The sequence below is a fragment of the Bos indicus genome, chromosome 26 (assembly GCF_029378745.1).
Source record: "Bos indicus isolate NIAB-ARS_2022 breed Sahiwal x Tharparkar chromosome 26, NIAB-ARS_B.indTharparkar_mat_pri_1.0, whole genome shotgun sequence".
NCBI classification, from domain to species: Eukaryota; Metazoa; Chordata; class Mammalia; order Artiodactyla; family Bovidae; genus Bos; species Bos indicus.
In genome coordinates this window covers 1,151,494-1,173,779 of record NC_091785.1, presented here as the reverse complement: position 1 = coordinate 1,173,779, position 22,286 = coordinate 1,151,494, and the positions used below count along the sequence as shown (strand labels likewise).

At 38.5% G+C, this 22,286-nt stretch overlaps 1 protein-coding gene across 1 annotated transcript in view; it reads left to right on the top strand.

Annotated features, from left to right (window-relative positions):
• The first annotated feature begins 20,389 nt into the window (after positions 1-20,389).
• The window catches only part of CISD1 (CDGSH iron sulfur domain 1), a 324,421-nt gene continuing 322,524 nt past the window's right edge, over positions 20,390-22,286 (top strand). Inside the window, exon 1 of the mRNA XM_070780417.1 lies at positions 20,390-20,409. Coding sequence (XP_070636518.1) covers positions 20,405-20,409 — 5 coding nt within the window. The 5' untranslated portion in view covers positions 20,390-20,404. The remainder of the gene's footprint in view (positions 20,410-22,286) is intronic.

Below are 22,286 nucleotides of genomic sequence, written 5' to 3'. Positions count from 1 at the left end.
TAAAGCTAGTAAAATTACCCAGCCTTTTGGTTGCCAGTCTTTGGATGCTTCCCTTATCATGGGTTTTCTTCCATTAACGGTGAATTCTTCTGTTTAATTAAGATACTATTGTATTTTACACAATTAACCTTGGCAATATAGTAGTTTTTCCTTACCAAAACATGTTTTGAAAGTCTTGGTAATTTTTGACATTTATCACAAAACATTTTAGCTTAGGTTCCAGATTCTACATCATTTTTCTTCTTTTGAAAGAAACTCAGCTTTTGCAAGATCTGTCTTTACTCCTTTCTCTAAATGTTATTATGAAAGAATACAGCTCTTTCAGAAGGGCTCCATATTGCTTGAAGACTATATTCAGGGTAGTTCTATCCTCTTTCAAAATATTCTGAAGAACTACAGGCAGAAGAGCCCCAGTGCCTACTAATCAAAAAACAAACTATGTTGGAAATGTAGTACTTGAACTATTCACTATCCTAAATGTTACTGGTGCATCCTGTGTAAATGGAAGCTGAACTTGACACTTGGTGCTTTTAACTAGGCATAAATTAAATGTCCACTCATTGCAAGCATAGCATACCTATACCTCTAAAAGGATAATGCAGTGACATTTTAGTGAATAGGAAGTTTTGAACACTTGTGCCTTAGGGTGTTTATTGAAACTTTATGAAAACTATCAATGTTTCCTTAGTATCCAAAGTTATGTCCATGCTTGAAAAAGTTTCTCTGTAGGAGAGAGATGGTATTTATACCATGTTTTAAAATTCTCTGAGATGTCTTGGCTGCTTTCCACTTTTAAACTATTAAGCCACTCAACTTGCCTATGTTATTGGAAATATCTTTAAAGTTTGTGATGTGGTAATCTAGAAAGCCCTTTTGAGGAAACTTCACAGTCTCAGTGTCATTGACATACAGCTTCACTAGAGTTCTTAACCACAGCTGAAAGGAGCCTATTATTTTTTTAATTCTTCCAGACACCATTTAGAACTTTAAGGTGGTGGGTAAAAACTTAAGGAGCTCTCTCATTATCTTAGGTTGCAGGAAACTTTGTAATTGAGGTTTAACACATTGTGTATCCCTAAATTAACATTAATCACTATGCTAATGAGTATGTAAACCATTCTTTTGCATTGATGCATTTTGTACCTCTCCATTCATTAAAAGCATAAGAGCTCCCCCCCGCCCCAAAGAAAGAAAACCCTAAAGATGCCACCAGAAAATTACTGAATATAGTAAAGTTGCAGAATATAAAATTAATACACAGAAATCCCTTGCATTCCTATATGCTAACAATGAAAAATCAGAAAATTAAGGAAATAATCACAATCACCATTGCAACAAAAAGAATAAAATACTTAGGAATAAATTTACCTAAAGAAACAAAACACTTGTATACAGAAAACTATAAAACTCTGATGAAAGAAATCAAAGATGACACAGATAGATGGAGAAATATACCATGTTCTTTGATTGGTACAATCAATATAGTGAAAATGAGTTTACTACCAAAGCAACCTATAGATTCAATGCAATCTCTATTAAACTACCAACAGTATTTTTCAAAGAACTAGAGCAAATAATTTCACAATTTGTATGGAAACACAAAAGACCCTGAATAGCCAAAGCAATCTTAAGAAAGAAGAATGGAATTGGAGGAATCAATGTTCCTGACTTCAGACTATGCTACAAACTACAGTCATCAAGACAGTATAGTACTGGCACAAAGACAGAAATATAGATCAATGAAACAAAATAGAAAGCCCAGAGATAAATCCACATACCTCTGGACACCTTATCTTTGACAAAGGAGGCCAAAATATACAATGGAGAAAAGATAGTCTCTTCAATAAGTGGTGCTGGGAAAACTGGTCAACTACATGCAAAATAATGAACCTAGAACACTTTCTCAGAGAAGGCAATGGCACCCCACTCCAGTACTCTTGCCTGGAAAATCCCATGGATGGAGGAGCCTGGTAGGCTGCAGTTCATGGGGTGGCTAGGAGTCGGACACGACTGAGCGACTTCACTTTCACTTTTCACTTTCATGCATTGGAGAAGGAAATGGCAACCCACTCCAGTGTTCTTGCCTGGAGAATCTCAGTGACAGGGGAGCCTGGTGGGCTGCCATCCATTGGGTCGCACAGAGTCAGACACGACTGAAGAGACTTAGCAGCAGAAGCAGCAGCAGAACACTTTCTAACACCATACACAAAAATAAATTCAAAATGGATTAGAGACTTATTTTTTTTTAATTTTATTTTTAAACTTTACATAATTGTATTAGTTTTGCCAAATATCAAAATGAATCCGCCACAGGTATACATGTGTTCCCCATCCTGAACCCTTCTCCCTCCTCCCTCCCCATACCATCGCTCTGGGTCGTCCCAGTGCACTAGCCCCAAGTATCCAATATCATGCATCGAACCTGTACTGGCAACTCGTTTCTTACATGATATTTTACATGTTTCAATGTCATTCGCCCAAATCTTCCCACCCTCTCCCTCTCCCACAGAGTCCATAAGACTGTTCTATACATCAGTGTCTCTTTTGCTGTCTCGTACACCGGGTTATTGTTACCATCTTTCTAAATTCCATATATATATATTAGTATACTGTATTTATGTTTTTCCTTCTGGCTTACTTCACTCTGTATAATAGGCTCCAGTTTCATCCACCTCATTAGAACTGATTCAAATGTATTCTTTTTAATGGCTGAGTAATACTCCATTGTGTATATGTACCACAGCTCTCTTATCCATTCATCTGCTGATGGACAACTAGGTTGCTTCCATGTCCTGGCTACTATAAACAGTGCTGCGATGAACACTGGGGTACACGTGTCTCTTTCCCTTCTGGTTTCCTCAGTGTGTATGCCCAGCAGTAACAAACACATGAAAAGATGCTCAACATCACTCATTATCAGAGAAATGCAAATCAAAACCACTATGAGGTACCATTTCACACCAGTCAGAATGGCTGCAATCCAAAAGTCTACAAATAATAAATGCTGGAGAGGGTGTGGAGAAAAGGGAACCCTCTTACACTGTTGGTGGGAATGCAAACTAGTACAGCCACTATGGAGAACAGTGTGGAGATTCCTTAAAAAACTGGAAATGGATTAGAGACTTAAATGGAAGACCACAGACTATAAATTCCTAGAGGAAAACATAGGCAGAACACTCTGACATAAGTCACAGCAAGAATCTCTATGACCCACCTAACAGAGTAATGGAAATAAAAAATGGGATCTAATTAAACTTAAAAGCACAGCAAAGGAACATTGCACTATAAGCAAGGTGAAAAGACAGCCCTCAGAATAGGAGAAAATAACAAACAAAACAACTGACAAAGAATTAATCTCCAAAATATACAAGCAGTTCATTCAGCTCAATAGCAGAAAAATGAACAACCCAATCAAAAGTGGGCAAAAAACCTAAACAAACATTTCTCCAAAAAAGACACATACATGGATAATAAACACATGAAATGATACTCAGCATCACCCAATATTCAGTTCAGTTCAGTTGTTCAGTCATGTCTGACTCTTTGCAATGCCATGAATCGCAGCACGTCAGGCCTCCCTGTCCATCACCAACTCCCAGAGTCCACCCAGACTCACATCCATTGAGTCCGTGATGCCATCCAGCCATCTCATCCTCTGTCATCCCCTTCTCCTCCTGCCCCCAATCCCTCCCAGCATCAGAGTCTTTTCCAGTGAGTCAACTCTTTGCATGAGGTGGCCAAAGTATTGGAGTTTCAGCTTTAGCATCATTCCTTCCAAAGAACACCCAGGGCTGATCTCCTTTAGGATGGACTGGTTGGATCTCCTTGCAGTCCAAGGGACTCTCAAGAGTCTTCTCCAACACCACAGTTCAAAAGTATCAATTCTTCGGTGCTCAGCTTTCTTCACAGTCCAACTCTCACATCCATACATGACTACTGGAAAAACCATAGCCTTGACTAGATGGACCTTTGTTGGCAAAGTAATGTCTCTGCTTTTGAATATGCTATCTAGGTTGGTCATAACTTTCCTTCCAAGGAGTAAGCGTCTTTTAATTTCAGGGCTGCAATCACCATCTGCAGTGATTTTGGAGCCTAAAAAAAAAAAAGTCTGACACTGTTTCCACTGTTTCCCCATCTATTTCCCATAAAGCGATGGGACCAGATACCATGATCTTCATTTTCTGAATGTTGAGCTTTAAGCCAACTTTTACACTCTCCTCTTTCACTTTCATCAAGAGGCTTTTTATTTCCTTTCTGCCATAAGGGTAGTGTCATCTGCATATATGAGGTTATTGATATTTCTCCCAGCAATCTTGATTCCAGCTTGTGCTTCTTCCAACCCAATATTAGAGAAATGCAAACCAAAACCACAATGAGACATCATCTCACACCAGTCAAAATGGTCATCATTAAAAAGTTTACAAACAATAAATGCTAGAGAGGGTGTAGAGAAAAGGGAACCCTCTTATACACTGTTAGTGGGAATGCAAACTGGTACAGCCACTATGGAGAACAGTGTGGAGAGTCCTTAAAAAACTGGGAATAGAACTGCCATGTGACCCAGCAATCCCACTGCTAGACATATACCCTAAGGAAACCAAAATTGAAGGAGACACATGTACCCCAATGTTCATTGCAGCACTATTTACAACAGCTAGGACATGGAGGCAACTTAAATAACCATCAACAGGTGAATGGATAAGGAAATTCTGGTACATATACACAATGAAATATTACTCAGCCATAAAAAGGAACACATTTGACTCAGTTCTAACAAGGTGGATGAACCTAAAGCCTATTATACAGAGTGAAGTAAGTGAGAAAGAGAAAGACAAATACTGTATATTAACACATATATGTGGAATTTAGAAAGATGACACCAACAATCCTACATTCAAGGCAGCAAAGGAGACACAGACATAAAGAACAGACTTTTGGACTCAGTGGGAGAAGGCAAGGTGAGATGATTTGAGAGAATAGCATTGAAAAGTGTACATTACCATTCATAAAATAGATGACCAGTGCAAGTTTGATGCCTGAAGCACAGCACCCAAAGTCGGTGCTCTGGGACAACCCAGAGGGACAGGGTCGGGAGGAAAGAGGACGGGATTCAGGATGGTTGTGGGGGGAACATATCTATACCTGTGGGTGGTTCATGTTGATATATGGCAAAAAATCATCTCAATATTGTAAAGGAATTATCCTCCAATTAAAATATTTTTTTAATTGGAGGGTTTTTGTAAATACACACACACACACACACACATATCCATTATATCCTTGAACCATATGCTTAGAACGTGTGAGAGTAGCAAAGAGAGGATATAAACATTTAATATTTGAGGAGAAAGACTGACGGAAAAAATGCTAGCACCCAGGACATTTATCATCATTTGGTGTAGTTAACATTTAGTGTCTCAAATTGTCAACAGTTTTTCACAGGAAGCAACAGCTGAGAAATGCCAAAATCCATTTGATTTGATCCTTTAAGTTTTATCCCAAGGTCAGCTTTGTAGAGGAGCTGTCAGGATCATTACTTAAAAAGTTAGTTGTATTTAATTGTTTTGCTTCAAATGTAAATATCTTATTGGATTTTAAAATTACAATTTTTGTAAGATCTATGGGAGTATGATTAATAAATTACACCACTAAATAACGGAATAATCAGTACAATAATAAAAGCTTTGAAACAAGTGTGTAAATCCTTTCTTTTAGTGTATAAGAATCTAAAGGAAACTAAGAGAATCATAGGAAAATACGAGTAAGAACTATGAAGTGCATAGTTCCTCCCTATATATGATTTGCCAATGACTTTAGGTCATAAGTGTAAGACTCATTAAAAACAGCAAGGAAAAGATATAACCAATGGCTTAGCTACTCAGAACTTTTAATTAATAGCTTATACTCTTCATTTTCTTAGGAGTCTGAAGAGAGTTAAGAAAAGTAGATTACTAGAGTATGGGCCTATTCATTTGAAGGCAATCTGTTTGGAGTTTGAGACTCTCAGATAAAGTCATTTTTCACTGCACTGTGAGGCAGTGTCTTATACAATGGAAGAGAGTACACATGTGAATCATCATTGCCAACAAAAACTCAGAGAAGTATACAGCTAATACTCCCCTCTTGAATTAATAAAACAACTGATTTTATACAAACCTGACTGTATTTAAAGATATAATCATTTTATCATGATGAAAAATTTAAAATCACATTTTATGAGGCTTAGTTCTTAATAAAACACGAGTAACACCACTTTTTCTATGTCAATGATTCTGATTATTCCCTTTTCTCTATGCTTATAAGAGAGATAATGACTAACACAAACCCCAGCATCTATATTTTGTTCATGGAAACAGCATTACAGTGTATGCAGGTTTGAGGCATATGACTACAAATAATTGAGTTTTAAGATGAAGTGGACCACCTGGACAAATTCCTTCCTTTCTACAATTGTGAATTCCAATCTCCATCAGAGGCCATGAAAATGTATTTTCTGCTACTGACCTTCTGGGGGGAACAATTTACCCTGTAGAGAGATCTAAGAAATTTCTAAACTATCAACACAGGGTAAGGCTTAAAACAATAAATTCATTCCAAATAGTGGTATCACAAAGTGTGAGATTACACACCTCTTGATTTACAATGACAATAGACACCAAGTAGTATATTATAAAAGATATTGGTTTCCAAATATACTTAGAATATATCCTTTATGTTTGGATGTATTTCTTTTGATAATAGTCATAAAAATATGATTTACACTTACCTGGCTTAAGGGAAAGGCATATCCTCTATCAGTGACAAATGGGTAAAAGGAACTATCACATCTTCCTTCAGATGAAATATTTTAGCAAATTTACCTGGAGTCAAGATTTTTTCCCAAAACATTATGAGGATAAAGTGACAACGTAGTGGGAGCTTTGGTAGATTCCAAAGCTTTCCACAAAAATAAAATACTGTCTCTTGTTATCAAGCAGATCCTGTTGCAAAAAGTTATTCTACAGATTCTGACAATGAGATAGGTACTAGATTATATAGGATTTTTGCTGCAAATAATATGTATACTTCTTAGAGGAGCTTAAGTAGAGAGTATATTAATCATAAGGATGGTGGTTACCTCAGAGAACACAAGTAGAGGAGTGGGATAAGGCCTCTGCAACAAGCTAGACAGGACTTAGAATACCACACCAAGGCTATTCCTGCTGTTCTATGGACTCCTGTCTATACATCTGCTCTGGTCCTCTCCCCTTTCCTCCTTACAAAAGCATTTCTCTCTTCCCCAAGACCCTCTCTGGTGGCACCCAATCTTGGATCAATCCCAACTGGGGTTGATAAGTCCCTCTTTCAGATTTTGGGATCTAGGATTAGAGTTGTAGCATGTAAATGATAGATTTTAACTACTGATGCCAGTCTCATTTGTAAGACAATTTTACCCTCACCTTAGGAGAACTCTCTGTCACATGTGAAGAGACCAACTATCTTCTTTTTGAAACTCTCCACCAATATTTAAAGCTTCAATTTAACATCTGGTAGTTCTGTTTTATACATTTGTATAAAGTGGTGGATGTCTCTTCAAGCTTGATGTACTTTCAGATCTAGATTTTGAAAAGATCAGGTAGTAGTAAGTGTTTCCATAATCCCTAATTGTTATAGGTATTTTCTCCTCCCAACCCTGTGAAAGTGAAGGTTGCTCAGTCATGTCCAATTCTTTGGGATCCCATGGACTATACAGTCCATGGAATCCTCCAGGCCAAAATACTAGAATGGCTAGCCTTTCCTTTCTCCCAGGGATCTTTCTAACCCAGGGATCAAATCCAGGTCTCCCGCATTGCAGGCAGATTCTTTACCAGCTGAGCCACAAGGGAAGCCCAAGAATATTGGAGTGGGTAGCCTATCCTTCTCCAGCAGATCTTCCCGACCCAGGAATTGAACCGGGATCTCCTGCATTGCAGGCAGACTTTTTATCAACTGAGCTATGAGGGAAGCCCGGTCCCAACCCTACAGGGAAACACAAAACCACAGAAGTCACATACATGGCAAAAAATCCTCAATGAAATTTTAAGGAACATAATTGTAAAGTACATTCCCAAACTGTAGAACTCAGAACAACATATGTGGAAAGACAAATAGGTGGTTGGAAAAAGAAACAAAAGTTTAATATGAAATAAAAATTTCCAGTAAGATTACAATATGCAGTTTTAATTAGCTTTAGAAATGAATGCTATTTCTAATGTACAAATATGTACCTACTGATATAAAAAGTATACATAAATGTCTAATTAGAAGTTAACTTTGTCAGTCTGGATTGTTAACCAGTTCATATCTGTTTTTCATAAAAGCTCAGCAAACAAATATATGATAGAATCAAATTCCTTGAAATAAAAGAAAAAGAGATAAAGTTTAAATTTAATTCTACAGGTTTCTGTGCAGAAGTTTTCAAGTTTATTAAAAGAATCACTGAAATAATACACATAAATATTCATGATTGTCATTTAGGAAATTCATATTTGTGAGTACCAAATTTGCATGCTATTCAAAGTATAATTTTTATTTAATTAAAATTTAGAAAATTTAAAAATTATGCAATAATATGACTAAAATCCATCAACTAGAAAAGATGAAACAGTATTGCCATTTTTGGATGGTTCCTCCAGGAAGACATTGAAAATTAATTAAGGGCAGAATTTTAAAATCATTAAGTCATTTTAAGCATTCATTTAGGTAATAAGATTTTAATAAATGTGACATTATGCTAACCAAACTGAAATTTAATTCAGGAAGTAAAAAGAATTAGTATCTACAAAGGCAGTTAGGACTATTCTGCAAAATACCAGATTTATGAAGTCTCTTGAGTAAGTGAGTGAAGTTACTCAGTTGTGTCCGACTCTTTGCAACCCCGTGGACTGTAGCCTACCAGGCTCCTCCATCCATGGGATTCTCCAGGCAAGAATACTGCAGTGGGTTGCCGTTTCCTTCTCAAGGGGATCTTCCCAACCCAGGGATCAATCAAACCCAGGTCTCCTGCATTGGTGGCAGATGCTTTAACCTCTGAGCCACCAGGGAAGCCCCCATGAAGTCTCTTAAGAATCATCTAAAAAACACGAGTATAATTAAATTTTTCATTTTGTAAGTATGACAAACTTAGAATTTTTCATGATGTATTTAAACCAAATGAAAGAGAAATCATAGCATCTAGACAAAATCACTTATATCTAGTTTCCTTATGCAATAACATATACCAATTTCACTGTGATATCATACGTGCAAATGATGTAATGCTTTGGAAAGCATATGATTATTTTTTCCCATGTGAGTCAGTGTGTTGTACTCTGTACCTTGGCTGTTGCAGAGTCAATGCCATATGATCATCAAATGCCATTTCCTTTTCCTCTTGGGCCTACATTCTCCAGGTTGCCCGTGGGTTTGCATACCAAAAATTACAATTCTATGCTTAAGCTTTGTAAATTGATAGATTTTAAGAAAACACATTGCATATATTTTTAATTTTCCAAGTTTTAATTTTTCCAATTGAACTGTGAATACCATGCAAATATTGTACCCATAAGCATGAATTTCCTAAATGGCATAATGAATATTTTATATGGATTATTTTAATGATACTTTTAATTAATGAACTTAGAAATTTCTAAGCTATAACCTGTAGAAGTTAATTTGACTTATTAATTTCTCTCTTCAATGGACTGTGAGCAAAGCGATATGCCATTTTCAGGCCACACCTCTAAAAACTTCCCATATGACCTTCCATGGTTAGCCATATGCAGAGGTCCCAGAGCAGAATTCCAAGGCCCTAAATGATGGCAGAGACACAATATGAAAATAGCCAGTCCCTCCATGACTCTGTGAAGGAAATTGCACTGTAGACCTACACTGGACAATCCAGTGAGTGAGAAATAAAATTTCAATGTGTTACAACACAGAGATATGGAAGCTGTTTGCAATAGCAGGTAATTACACTGATTTAAGAACCTGACCTATTTCTAGTTATTACAAATGGGAAGTCAGTACACATATTGGAGAGGGAAATGGCAACCCACTCCAGTATTTTCCCTGGGCAATTGCATGGAGCCTGGTGATCTATATACAGTCCATGGGGTCTCAAGGAATCAGACACGACTGAGTGACTAAATAGCAGTAGCAGCACACATATAGGTACAAGAGTATTACTGACTTTTTGGTAATAATGTGATTTAATGAACTACAATAGGATACTGACATTTAATGTCATGTACATATATGCCAGACACTGAGTCAACCACTTGACATTAATGACCCCAAATAAACCTTAACATCAATGAAATAAGCAATATCATCAATCTTTCAACACAAATATGTAATAGTTGATCTTGGGAAAATCATTTCAAAATCTGGACCTCAGATTTCAAAGGTTCCTTTGAATAGTAACATTTTGTAAATCTAATCCAGAATTAAGATGCTTAAAATTGTTCAGTTACCAAGTGCAAGTGCAAGTCGCTCAGTCACGTCCAACTCTTTGCGACCCCATAGACTATACAGTCCATGGAATTCTCTAGCCCAGAATACTGGAGTGGGTAGCCTTTTCCTTCTCCACGGGTCTTCCCAACCCAGGGATTGAACCCAGGCCTCCCGCATTGCAGGTGGATTCTTTACCAGCTGAGCCACAAGGAAAGCCTCTTTCTAAATCAAGGTCTCCTATGTCTGTGTTTTTTCCTGATATAGAGCATATGTCTTAAAATTCTAAATTTGGGAAGTTGGGATAAAAATAAAGCACCACATATAGAAATTTTTTATAATAGAGAATTGTTGCCTTTTTTGTCCCTTGGAAGAAAACAAGCAAAAATATTATGTTATGTTTAGGATTTTGAAACTGAGCATCTTAGGGTCTGCAAATGAACAATGAATCAAAGATATTGTGAGACAAAGAAATGTGAGACCTCTTATGAAAAACAATTTCATTTGTAAGCTTATGAAACACTTTGAGTCGTTCAAATAAAAGGTACTGAAATAAGCTCATGGTCTAAGTATTGGTCTTAAAGAGGAAGGAGCAGTTGGGAAAAGACTGGACTGTATCTGACAGGGCAGAAGTGGGGTTCATGCCTTGGCATGTCTTAAGGGAACATATTTTTCAGAAAATTACTTGAGACCCTGCTTAACCTTGACATCTCCTATAAGAACCAAAGATAAGGTCCCTGGAGAAGCCAAGAAGGTGTTTTATACATTGTAGTCACAAATATCCTGAGGAGAAAAAAAAAATTCTTCCTGAGAAACCTCCTACTTGAGGTCAAGGTATACAAGTAGAGCCATAGAGGACTGCAGCTACATTTTTTCACACTATCTCTTTAAGGTTCAAGCACGTAGTTTCCTTTCTTGGGATACCTGGTGTAAACAACCTTTAAATTGAAACATGAGTAGACAAGAGAAAATTGAAGTGGACTTTTAGTAATATATTAGTGAAGTTGCTCAGTCGCATCAGATTCTTTGCAATGCCATGGACTATACAGTCCATGGAATTCTCCAGGCCAGAATACTGGAATGGGTAGACTTTCCCTTCTCCAGGGGATTGAACACAGGTCTCTGCATTGCAGACAGATTCTTTACCAGATGATCCACTAGGGAAGCCAAATATAAGAGATAATCCAAAAGCAATTCTACAATACCTGGATATCACAATTGTTCACATGTATATTGTTCTGTAAAGCATTTAAAGTTTCACTATTAGCTACATTAGGATTTCCTTTGTGTTTTGTTTAACTCTTAAGCTTGATTTAAAGTATATGTTAAACTAAACAATCTAAAGAGGAATCATATATTTCCTTATAACATGTTATTCATATTTTATAATTTAATATGGTCTCAAATAGTCTTACTGTAGCTCTGACTTGTTATACATTTAAAGATTTCTATTTTAAACAATTAGAGTAATTTAAAACAAGTTTATCTTTATATCATGTTTCTCATTTATTTTGGTCATTTATTAAAAAAAAAAAATATGCTACTCTTTCATCTCTGTCATTCAGCACTGTATCTCTAATTGCTGATGGATAGCTAGAGTGCCAAGATAGAAAGAAAACATGAAATAAAATAACAAAAAGAGGATGGAAATCTACCTAGTAATTTCAGTTCAGTTCAGGTGCTCAGTCGTGTCCGACTCTTTATGACCCCATGAACCGCAGCACGCCAGGCCTCCCTATCCATCACCAACTCCCAGAGTTCACCCAAACTCATGTCCGTTGACTCAGTGATGCCATCCAGCCATCTCATCCTCTGCTGTCCCCTTCTCCTTCTGCTCTCAATTTTTCCCAGCATCAGGGTCTTTTCAAATGAGTCAGCTCTTCGCATCAGGTGGCCAAAGTATTGGAGTCTTAGCTTCAACATCAGTCCCACCAATGAACACCCAGGGCTGATCTCCTTTAGGATGGACTGGTTGGATCTCCTTGCATTCCAAGGGACTCTCAAGGGTCTTCTCCAACACCACAGTTCAAAAGCATCAGTTCTAAAAAGAATACATTTGAATCAGTTCTAATAAGATGGATGAAACTGGAGCCTATTATACAGAGTGAAGTAAGCCAGAAAGAAAAACACCAATACAGTATACTAACGCATATATATGGAATTTAGAAAGATGGTAACAATAACCCTGTGTACGAGACAGCAAAAGAGACACTAATGTATAGATCAGTCTTATGGACTCTGTGGGAGAGGGAGAGGGTGGGGAGATTTGGGAGAATGGCATTGAAACGTGTACAATATCATGTATGAAATGAGTCACCAGTCCAGGTTCGATGCACGATACTGGATGCTTGGGGCTGGTGCACTGGGATGACCCAGAGGGAGGGTACGGGGAGGGAGGAGGGAGGAGGGTTCAGGATGGGGAACACAGGTATACCTGTGGCAGATTCATTTCGATATTTGGCAAAACTAATACAATATTGTAAAGTTTAAAAATAAAATAAAATAAAACAAAAAACAAAAGCATCAATTCTTTGGCGCTCAGCTTTCTTCACAGTCCAAATCGCACATCCATACATGACCACTGGAAAAACCATAGCCTTGACTAGGCAGACCTTTGTTGACAAAGTAATGTCCCTGCTTTTGAATATGCTATCTAGGATGTTCATAACTTTCCTTCCAAGGAGTAAGTATCTTTTAATTTCATGGCTGCAATCACCATCTGCAGTGATTTTGGAGCCCAAAAAAATAAAGTCAGCCACTGTTTTCACTGTTTCCCCATCTATTTGACATTAAGTAATGAGACTAGATGCCATGATCTTCATTTTGTGAATGTTGAGTTTTAAGCCAACTTTTTCACTCTCCTCTTTCACTTTCATCAAGAGGCTCTTTAGTTCTTCTTCACTTTCTGCCATAAGGGTGGTGTCATCTGCATATCTGAGGTTATTGATATTTCTCCTGGCAATCTTGATTCCAGCTTGTGCTTCTTCCAGCCCCGCATTTCTCCTGATGTACTCTGCATATAAGTTAAATAAGCAGGGTGACAATATACAGCCTTGATGTACTCCTTTTCCTATATGCAAACAGTTTGTTGTTCCATGTCCAGTTTTCTAACTGTTGCTTCCTGACCTGCATACAGATTTCTCAAGAGGCAGGTCAGGTTGTCTGGTATTCCCATCTCTTTCAGAATTTTCCACAGTTTACTGTGATCTACACAGTCAAAGGCTTTCTCATAGTCAATAAAGCAGAAATAGATGTTTTTCTGGAACTCTTTTGCTTTTTCCATGATCCAGTGGATGTTGGCAATTTGATCTCTGGTTCCTCTGCCTTTTCTAAATTCAGCTTGAACATCAGGAAGTTCATGGTTCATGTATTGCTGAAGTCTGGCTTGGAGAATTTTGAGCATTACTTTACTAGCGTGTGAGATGAGTGCAATTGTGCAGTAGTTTGAGCATTCTTTTTGAGCATGCTTTGGCATTGCCTTTCTTTGGGATTGGAATGAAAACTTTGGAATGAAATTTGAGTTTTCCAAATTTGCAGCATTTTCACAGCAACATATTCTAGGGTCTGAAATAGCTCAACTGGAATTCCATCACCTCCACTAGCTTTGTTCATAATGATGCTTCCTAAGGCCCACTTGACTTCACATTCCTGGATGTCTGGCTCTAGGTGAGTGTGAGTGATCACACCATCATGATTATCTGGATTGTGAAGATCTTTTTGTACAGTTCTTCTGTGTATTCTTGCCACCTCTTCTTAATATCTTCTGCTTCTGTTAGGTCCATACCACTTCTAGTAACTTCAGTGGGCAAGAACACAATATATAAAAAGATTCTCAAAGGAACTCACTGCTTTATACAATCACTCTACGAAAACATTTCAAATACCATGAAGAACACATTCCTGCCTCAGCCTGGGACTGTCACACATCACACTTGCACTTACACTGGAGGTCTCTTCTAATCACGTTATTACCAAGAATATGAGATAAGGAAACCATCTGCCTTGGATCAAGTGAGGTGGAACTAACTCCTTATGATATGGAAAAGATAGAAACAGGCTTTAACTGTCTTAATTGGATTAAACCTGAAGGGAGAAAAAGTATTTATCTTGCTTACCTTGCTTATCTAAATTACTCAAGCTATCACTGTTCTCAAGCTCTTTCCCCAGCCTCATACAGTCAGTAGTTGTTCAATGCCTATGTATATGGGTACCACCCTGTTGTTAAGGACTATTTTTTCAGAAAATAGTGGTTTTTTTAACCAACTACTAAATTCTTACCACTCAGCTTTTCACTATACTCAGCTACAAGACAAAAATGAGAAAAGGATCATTTGTCCTCATTATTATTTTAAGGAACAGTTCTCACACTCCTGCCATAAACTTCTTTACCAATTACTAGTTAGTCTTTTACGTCTTTATCTTTACACACTACTTTTTGTATCTGTGTCACATCTGACAAGATATGTGCTCACTCAGAATTTTTCCTTATATGTACCCCATCAGAATATGTTCCATACCTCTACATGAAAGTATTAAACTAATAAATATTAAACAATGAGCAGCAAATAAGGAGCAAAATTAAAGGTCTGAATAAATGAAGAGACTTACCATGTCCATGGATTGATGGAAGACTCAGTATTTTCAGAGATGTATAACAATTAAAACTGTATCTTCTCCCAAACAAACCAATTAAAACTTTCTCTTCTCCAAAATATACTATCAGGAAATGGAAAGACAAGCTAAGCTACAGACTGGGAGGAAATCTTCAACATATGTATTTAACAAAGGCTAATATAGAGTTGTGGCTCAGCTGGTAAAGAATCCACCTGCAATGGAGGAGACCTGGGTTAAATCCCTGGGTTGGGAAGATCCCCTGGAGAAGGAAAAGTCTACCCACTCTAGTATTCTAGCCTAGAGAATTCCATGGACTGTATATTCCACGGGGTCGAAAAGAGTTGGACACAACTGAGCAACTTTCACTTTCACTTTAGAGTATATATCAAGAGATCAACAATGAGGAAATAAGCAACTTAATAAAAATAAGGCAAAGGATTTTAACCTTCATGTCACAAACACAAAAGTTGCAAATAAGCACATGAAAAGATGCTAAACATCTTTACTTTCAAGAAAATTGAAGTAAAAGCACAAAGAGGATTTTGTATCCTTTAGAATGGCAGGAATTAAAAAGACAGATAATACTGACAAGTGTTGGTAGAGAGATGTAGAGAAACTGAAACTCTCATATTGTGGATGGAGTGAAAAGTGTGAAACAATTTAACAGTTTCTCAACAATAAAGTTAAGACAATTCTTTGTATCATCCAGCAATTTCACTTCTGAATATAGGCATACCAGTACTCTTGCCTAGAAAATCCCATGGACGGAGGAGCCTGGTAGGCTGCAGTCCATGGGGTCGCTAGAGTTGGACACAACTGAGTGACTTCACTTTCACTTTTCACTTTCATGCATTGGAGAAGGAAATGGCAACCCACTCCAGTGTTCTTGCCTGGAGAATCCCAGGGACGGGAAGCCTGGTGGGCTGCCGTCTATGGGGTCGCACAGAGTCGGACACGACTGAAGCGACACAGCAGCAGCAGCAGCAGCAGCAGCAGCATTTTACTGTGTTTCACTTTGTCATGCTTTACAGATACTATGGGTGGGTGGGTGTATATGTGTGTGTGTTTCATAAAGTGAAGGTTTATGACAACCATGTTTTGAGCAAGACTATCAGCAATATTTTCCAACAGCATTTACTCACTTCATGTCTTGTGTCATACTGATAATTCTGGCAATATGTTAAACGTTTTCATTATTATTATATTTTTATGGTGATCTTTGATCAGTGCTCTTTGATGCTACTATTGTAATTGTTTCTGCTGCTGCTAAGTCACTTCAGTCGTGTCCGACTCTGTGCGACCCCATAGACGGCAGTCCACCAGGCTCCCCCATCCCTGGGATTCTCCATGCAAGAACACTGGAGTGGGTTGCCATTTCCTTCTCCAATGCATGAAAGTGAAAAGTGAAAGGGAAGTCGCTCAGTTGTGTCCAGCTCTTCGCAACCCCATGGACTGCAGCCTACCAGGCCCCTCCATCCATGGGATTTTCCAGGCAAGAGTACTGGAGTGGGGTGCCATGCCTTCTCCATGTAATTGTTTCAGGGCACCACAATCTGTGCTCTTATCAAACAGCAAGCTTAATATATAAATGTTGTGTGTTCTGACTGCTCCACTAACCAGCCATTCCCTCTTCTCTCTACCTCTCCACAGGCCTCCCTATTCCCTGAGACATAACAACATTAAAATTAAGCTAATTAATAACCATACAATAGCCTCTAACTGTTCAGGTTAAAGGAAGAGCCACATGTCTCTCACTTTAAACCAAAAGCTGGAAATGATTAAGCTTAGGGGCAAAGGCATAGTAAAAGTTGTGACAGGCCAAAAGCTAGAACACCTGCACAGTTAGCCAAGTTGTGAACACAAAGTTAAAGTTCTTGAAGGACATTAAGAGTGTTCCTCCAGTGAATACACAAATGATAAGAATGCAAAACAGTCTTAAGCTGATATGGAGAATATGTTAGTGATCTGGATAGAAGATCAAACCAGTCACATGATTTTCTTAAGCCAAAGCCTATTCCAGAACAAGGCCCTAACACTCCTCAGTTCTGTGAATGTGGAGAAAGGTAAGGAGGCTGCAGAAGAATAGTCTGAGGCTAGCAGAAGTTGGTTCATGAGGTTTTAGGAAAGAAGCTGCCTCCATAACATCAAAGTGTAAGGTGAAGCAGCAAGTCCTGATGTAGAAGCTGCAGCAAGTCCTAACGCAGAAGCTGTAGCAAGTTATCAAGAAGATGTAGCTAAGATAATTAATGAAGGTGACTATGCTAAACAATGGCTTCCCAGGTGGCACTAGTGATAAAGAACCCGCCTGCCAATGTAGGAGACTTAAGAGATGTCAGTTCGATCCCTGGGTTGGGAAGATCCCTTGGAGAAAAGAATGGCTAACCACTCCAATACTCCTGTCTGGAGAATCCCCTGGACAGAGAAGCTTGGCAGGCTATAGTCCATAGCTTTGCAAAGAGTTAGATGTGATTGAAATGACTTAGCATGCACACATGCTAAACAACAGATTTTCAATGTAGACAAAACAGCTTTATACTGGAAGAAAATGCCCTCTAGGACTTTCAAAGTTAGGGAGAAGTCTGGCTTCAAAGCATAGTCTGACTCTTTTTGTAGTGGATCCTGTAGCTGGAGACTTGAAGTCAATGTTCATTCAATGTTTGCAAAATCCTAGGGCCCTTGAGAATTATGGTAAATCTACTCTGCCTGTGCTCTATGAATGGACAAAAAAGACTGGATGACAGCACATTTCTTTATAACACAGTTCACTGAATATCACTGAATATTTTAAGCCCACTGTGAGACTTGCTGCTTAGAGAAAAGATTCCTTTGAAAATGTTATTGCTCATTGATAATACACCTGGTCACCCAAGAGCTCTGATGGAGATATATAACGGGATTAAATTTTTCACATCTGCCAAAGCAGCATCCTTTGAAGTCATTTCAACATTCAAATCATATTATTTAAGAAATACATTTCTTAAGGCTATAGCTGCTATAGACACTAATTCCTCTTATGGGTCTAGTTGGAACCAACTGAAAGTGTTCTGAAGAGGATTCACATTCTACATGCCATTAAAAAAATTCACGACTCAGGGGAAGAGGTCAAAATATCAACATCAACAAGAATTTGAAGGAAGTGGCCAACCCTCATGGACGACATTTGGAGGCTCAAATATTTCACTGAAGAAAGTAAATTCAGATGTGGTAAAAATCACAATAAAACTTTAGAAGTGGAGCCAGAAGATGTTACTGATTATTATATGCAGAGTACATCATGAGAAACGCTGGGCTGGAAGAAGCACAAGGTGGAATCAAGATTGCCAGGAGAAATATCAATAACCTCAGATATGTAGATGACACCACCCTTATGGCAGAAAGTGAAGAACTAAAGAGTCACTTGATGAAGGTGAAAGGGGAGAGTGAAAAAGTTGGCCTAAAGCTCAACATTCAGAAAATGAAGATCATGGCATCCAGTCCCATCATTTAATGGCAAATAGATGAGGAAACAGCGGAAACAGTGGCTGACTTTATTTTTCTGGGTTCCAAAATCACTGCAGATGGTGATTGCAGCCATGAAATTAAAAGATGCTTACTCCTTGGAAGGAAAGTTATGACCAACCTAGACAGCATATTAAAAAGCAGAGACATTACTTTGTCAACAAAGGTCTGCCTAATCAAGGCTATGGTTTTTCTCGTGGTCATGTATGGATGTGAGAGTTGGACTGTGAAGAAAGCTGAGCACTGAAGAATTGATGCTTTTGAACTGTGGTGTTGGAGAAGACTCCTGAGAGTCCCTTGGACTGCAAAGAAATCCAACCAGTCCATCCTAAGGAAATCAGTCCTGGGTGTTCATTGGTGGGACTGATATTGAAGGTGAAACTCCAATACTTTGGCCATCTGATGCGAAGAGCTGACTCATTTGAAAAGATTCTGATGCTGGGAAAGATTGAGGGCAGGAGGAGAAGGGGACGACAGAGGATGAGATGGTCGGATAGCATCACCAACTCAATGGACATGGGTCTGGGTGGACTCTGGGAGTTGGTGATGGACAGGGAGCCCTGGCATGCTGCAATTCATAGGGTCGCAAAGAGTTGGACACAACTGAGTGACTGAACTGAACTGAGTGCACAATTAATAGACTATATTGTAAACATAACTTCTATAATGCACTAGGAAACCAAAAATTTCATGTGACTTTCTTCATTGTTATATTCCTTCACTGCATTATTCTGGAACCACACCTGCAGTATCTCAAAGGTATACCTACATCTACTCAAAATGAATTAAAATATATGTTCATACAAAGACTTCTACACAGATATTCATAGCAATCTTGTTTATCATACCCAGTAATTAGAAAAATGCTAATGGGACAAGAATTGATATATTCTGGTAGACCTGCACAATGAATATCAATCTGCAATAAAATGAATGAGCTACTAACAAAAGCAACAACATGGATATCTCACAGACACAAAGCCAAATGAAGAATTATTTTAAGTGCAAGGCGAGGATTCCATTTATTTGACAATATAGAAAATGCAAAATTAATATACAGTGCAAGAATTCAGATCAGTGATTTCCAGAAGTGAGTGGAAATTGAGAATATTGACTTTGAAAGGACCCAGGGAACTTTCTGGGGAAACAGAACTGTCTTACATATTAAGTGGCTTGGAGGTAAGACAGGCATTGACCTAAACATCTAAATGTGTGAACTGATCGTATATAACCTATATATCAATAAAAAGAGTATGGTAAATGTAGAACAAAACACTCTCCTTGATGACTCAACCTGTGGACAATCCCTAAGCTTCTACTCTATGCTATAGATAGCTTCAGTTCAGTTCAGTTCAGTTCAGTCGCTCAGTCGTGTCTGACTCTTTGCAACTCCATGAATTGCAGCATGCCAGGCCTGCCTGTCCATCACCAACTCCTGGAGTTCACTCAAACTCATGTCCATCGAGTCCATGATGCCATCCAGCCATCTCATCCTCTGTCATCCCTTTCTGCCCCCAATCCCTCCCAGCATCAGAGTCTTTTCCAATGAGTCAACTCTTCGCATGAGGTGGCCAAAGTACTGGAGTTTCAGCTTTAGCATCAGTCCTTCCAAGACTTTCAGTTCAGTTCAGTTCAATCGCTCAGTCATGTCTGACTCTTTGCAATGCCATGAATCTCAGCACGCCAGGCCTCCCTGTCCATCACCAACTCCTGGAGTTCACCCAGACTCATGTCCATCAAGTCAGTGATGCCATCCAGCCATCTCATCCTCTGTTGTCCCCTTCTCCTCCTGCCCCCAATCCCTCCCAGCATCAGAGTCTTTTCCAATGAGTCAACTCTTCGCATGAGGTGGCCAAAGTACTGGAGTTTCAGCTTTAGCATCAGTCCTTCCAAAGAACACCCAGGGCTGATCTCCTTTAGAATGGACTGGTTGGATCTCCTTGCAGTCCATGGGACTCTCGGGAGTCTTCTCCAACACTACAGTTCAAAAGCATCAATTCTTCAGCGCTCAGCTTTCTTCACAGTCCAACTCTCACATCCATACATGACCACAGGAAAAACCATAGCCTTGACTAGACGGATCTTTGTTGGCAAAGTAATGTCTCTGCTTTTCAATATGCTATCTAGGTTGGTCATAACTTTTCTTCCAAGGAGTAAGCATCTTTTAATTTCATGGCTGCAGTCACCATCTGTAGTGATTTTTGAGCCCAAAAAAATAAAGTCTGACATTGTTTCCACTGTTTCCCCATCTATTTCCCATGAAGTGATGGGACCAGATGCCATGATCTTCGTTTTCTGAATGTTGAGCTTTAAGCCAACTTTTTCACTCTCCTCTTTCACTTTCATCAAGAGGCTCTTTAGTTCCTCTTCACTTTCTGCCATAAGGGTGATGTCATCTGCATATCTGAGGTTATTGATATTTCTCCCGGCAATCTTGATTCCAGTTTGTTCTTCTTCCAGTCCAGCGTTTCTCATGATGTACTCTGCATATAAGTCAAATAAGCAGGGTGACAATATACAGCCTTGACGTACTCCTTTTCCTTTTTGGTACCAGTCTGTTGTTCCGTGTCCAGTTCTAACTGTTGCTTCCTGACCTGCATATAGGTTTCTCAAGAGGCAGGTCAGGTGGTCTGGTATTCCCATCTCTTTCAGAATTTTCCACAGTTTATTGTGATCCACACAGTCAAAGGCTTAGGCATAGTCAATAAAGCAGAAATAGATATTTTTCTGGAAATCTCTTGCTTTTTTGATGATCCAGTGGATGTTGGCAATTTGATCTCTGGTTCCTCTGCCTTTTCTAAAACCAGCTTGAACATCTGGAAGGTTACGGTTCACGTATTGCTGAAGCCTGGCTTGGAGAATTTTGAGCATATTGATGGACTAAACCTGAAAATCGCTAAGAGTTGAACACGACTAAGCAACTGAACTGAACTTAAACCTGGAAACATCATTGTTAGTCATCTTTCATTAAGAATAACACACATTTTTTCAACATACACATCTCATGCAGTGGAGATATTTAAATTAAGGAACTACAGGTAAAGCTATAAACAATTTAAAGTAATTATCACATGATCATTTCAAGTCCCACTGCATTGATAACAAGTAATTTAACATATACTCTGGTAAGGGGCTTCCCTGGTAGTGCAGTTGTAAAGAATCTGTCCGCCAATGCAGGATATGCATATTAGATATTTGGGTCAGGAAGATCCTATGGAGAAAGAAATGGCAATCCTCTCCAGCATTGTTGCTTAGGAAATCTCATGGACAGAGGAGCTGGTAGGATGGGGTTACAGTCCCTGGGTTCACAAGAGTCAGACATGACTTAGGAACCAAGCAATTAACAATGCTCTGATGAATGAAACCTGCTTAACCAGTTCTTTATAGCTGAAGAGCAAGCTTAGCCTCTAACTATAAAAGAAAAGTTGGTTCCTCATCATGAACATATTGTGTAAACAGTGCTGATGAGCACTTTTCATTGTTATATACTACAGACCAGAGGTGGCAAATTGATGGTACACCTATTTTATATGGCCCACACAGTCTTGGCCTGCACTAGCTTTATTTTTTTAATTATTTCTGAAGATATAAAACTTCGGAGAACTCCCAAATAATTCTATATTTCTTTCTTTGCTTAAATAATTTGCCCATTTGGCATACTGAGCTTTACTCTCAAGTGGTATTCACCACACAGCCACAGTCTCTACTGTAGTATCGCCCTTACA